This window comes from Mandrillus leucophaeus, unplaced genomic scaffold (assembly GCF_000951045.1).
Source record: "Mandrillus leucophaeus isolate KB7577 unplaced genomic scaffold, Mleu.le_1.0 Scaffold28, whole genome shotgun sequence".
In the NCBI taxonomy this organism is placed as follows: domain Eukaryota; kingdom Metazoa; phylum Chordata; class Mammalia; order Primates; family Cercopithecidae; genus Mandrillus; species Mandrillus leucophaeus.
This window is the reverse complement of record NW_012102920.1, coordinates 1,702,661-1,704,730: the sequence shown is the minus strand read 5'-3', so window position 1 is coordinate 1,704,730 and position 2,070 is coordinate 1,702,661. Positions and strand designations below refer to the sequence as shown.

General features: G+C 51.1%; 1 protein-coding gene across 3 annotated transcripts in view; it reads right to left on the bottom strand.

Annotated features, from left to right (window-relative positions):
- Positions 1–2,020, bottom strand: part of PMPCA (peptidase (mitochondrial processing) alpha) — a 17,436-nt gene extending 15,416 nt beyond the window's left edge. For 2 of the 3 annotated variants that reach the window (XM_011985077.1, XM_011985078.1), the window contains exon 1: positions 1,854–2,020. In XM_011985077.1, the coding sequence (XP_011840467.1) occupies positions 1,854–1,924 (71 nt within the window). In that variant the 5' untranslated portion in view covers positions 1,925–2,020. Of the gene's footprint in view, positions 1–33; positions 114–403; positions 607–1,853 lie in introns of all 3 variants that reach the window. The other variant, XM_011985076.1, reaches the window with a different exon arrangement.
- Between the last annotated feature and the right edge of the window lie 50 nt (positions 2,021–2,070).

The following is a 2,070-nucleotide window of genomic DNA, read 5'->3' as shown; positions in this document are numbered from 1 at the left end:
ATAGTCTAAAAAATTACAAAACTGGGCACTGACCGAAAATGCCAATTTTTCCAAAAAGTGAGCAATTCCACTAAGATATTTTGCTTCATATCTTGATCCTGAATTAATAAGAACTAGTAGGAAAAAGAAAATTGACAGGTTAAATCAGATATTCAAAATAAAATTTAATCAAGAGAAACATTTTAAAATTTCAATATGACACAATAATCAGATTTCACTATATGAGAGTGATTGTGCTGATGGTTTCACAGGTATATGTGTAGGTCAACATTCATGAAATTGTACACTTTGCTTCCACTCAGGGTACAATTCATAATTGGCATGCTAACTACAACTAACAGTCAACTAAAGCATGTGCATGTTAAAAATGCGGGACCACTCACAGCACCACAACAGTACTTACTTCCTACTGTACAAAACTGTCCAAACTTATTCTGAGATGCCACGTGAAGCCCATTATCCAATGTGGTTACTTTGGTTTCAAACTTTTCTTGTCCATCAACTGTAGCAAAAACAGGCTTGGGTACTCCAGGTAAAGGAGAAGAGAGGGGGATGTTGGGATAGGCACCACCACTGCTAAACCGTCTGTACGCAGAAGGTCCAAACCTAAAACAGAGAAAGCGGCCCAGTTGCAACAGGCTTGAGACAACGAACCTGTGATGACCTCTTAGGTGCAGTTAGTTATGTTTTGTCTGGGTTAAAAGTAAGTATCTGCCTTTCTAAAGGACTTATTTCTATAGACTTTGGAAGACAAAGTAGAGGCTGACCACAAAGGCTCAGCCACGGGACCTGGAGCAAGCTGGTTCCATCCTTTGGGTCTTCGTGCTATTTCTGTAAAATAGGACTTATTAACAGTAACCCACTCGAAAGACAGTTTGTACACATAAAGCACTAAACGGCTCTGCCCTCCAACAGCATCACTGAAGTCTTAGAACCCTTATTAACCTGGTCCGAAGGTGGGGTGTGACTTGGTCTCTATCTCCCTCTCCAAACTCATCTCTTGAACCCCCACAGCCCCATAGGTCCTGGTCACACTGATTCTTCTGTCAATTCCTGGAACACATTTGATTCATTCCAAAGCTTCTTCACCCCCAAAGCTTCTTTGCCCTTTGCCCATGCCTACCACTTCTTTCATTCTTCAGCTCTTCCCTTAAATGTCACCCTGATGGAGGACTATCCCTCATCACTCTAGTCTTTCCTGTTATTTTCTATCACGAAAGGCTGCTTGTTTACTCCAAAGCATTTACGCGATTGCCGATATTTTGTTCACGCTCCAGTCTGTATCCATCTCCTGGAGGCAGCACCTTCGCACCCCTGAAACAGCGCTCGTTGTGTGGGGAGGGGCGATGCCTGTGCTGTCGGAACAAAGTTCCAGCGTGGGGAAAGGCAGGCCCGGTCACTTGGGCGGGAGGGGCGGTGGGGACGGAAAGGGTTCTTAAACGTCAGAGATCAACGGACGCTCAGAGCGCATCAACCGAGAGCCTGGACCCTCGTGTCCGAACCCTGCGGGTCTAACAGAGCTGGGGCCCCACCGGCTCAGCCTCCTGAGGGAGCACGCGGCAGAAGCATAGGGGCAGCGATGAAGCATGGCCTCGGACAAGGCCCGTCGACCCGGGAGGTGAGTGGGGGGGAGAGGACCCAGAAGCCGGGGAGAGAGACAGATAGGACTGCATCCCCGGGCTTGAGGCGCAAGGCAAGGCAGGGCCCCCGTCGCCTCGGGGACCACACCAGTGTCCCGAAGTGCGAGCCCGTCGAACGGGCGCCATGTCGCCTGTAGAAACCAAAGACGGAGCGTCCAGAAAGACTCAAGCCGCCCCGGTCCCAGGCTGAAGCCTGGTTCGCCTTTGGCTCACCTCAGCCGCGAGCCGCTCCAACAACCCGACCCCCGCAGCAACCGCGTAGCCACGAGCACCACAGCCGCCATCTTGCGTCTCCGCCCCTGCTTCTGTCGTCACTTCCGCTTCCGCCCGCGGATTCCCCGCCCCCTCGGCGACAACCCAAGGCGTTCCGGCGCGCGCTTCCGGTGCTCGGAGCGGAAGCAGCGGCAAGAGGCTCGGAGGAGCGGGGACG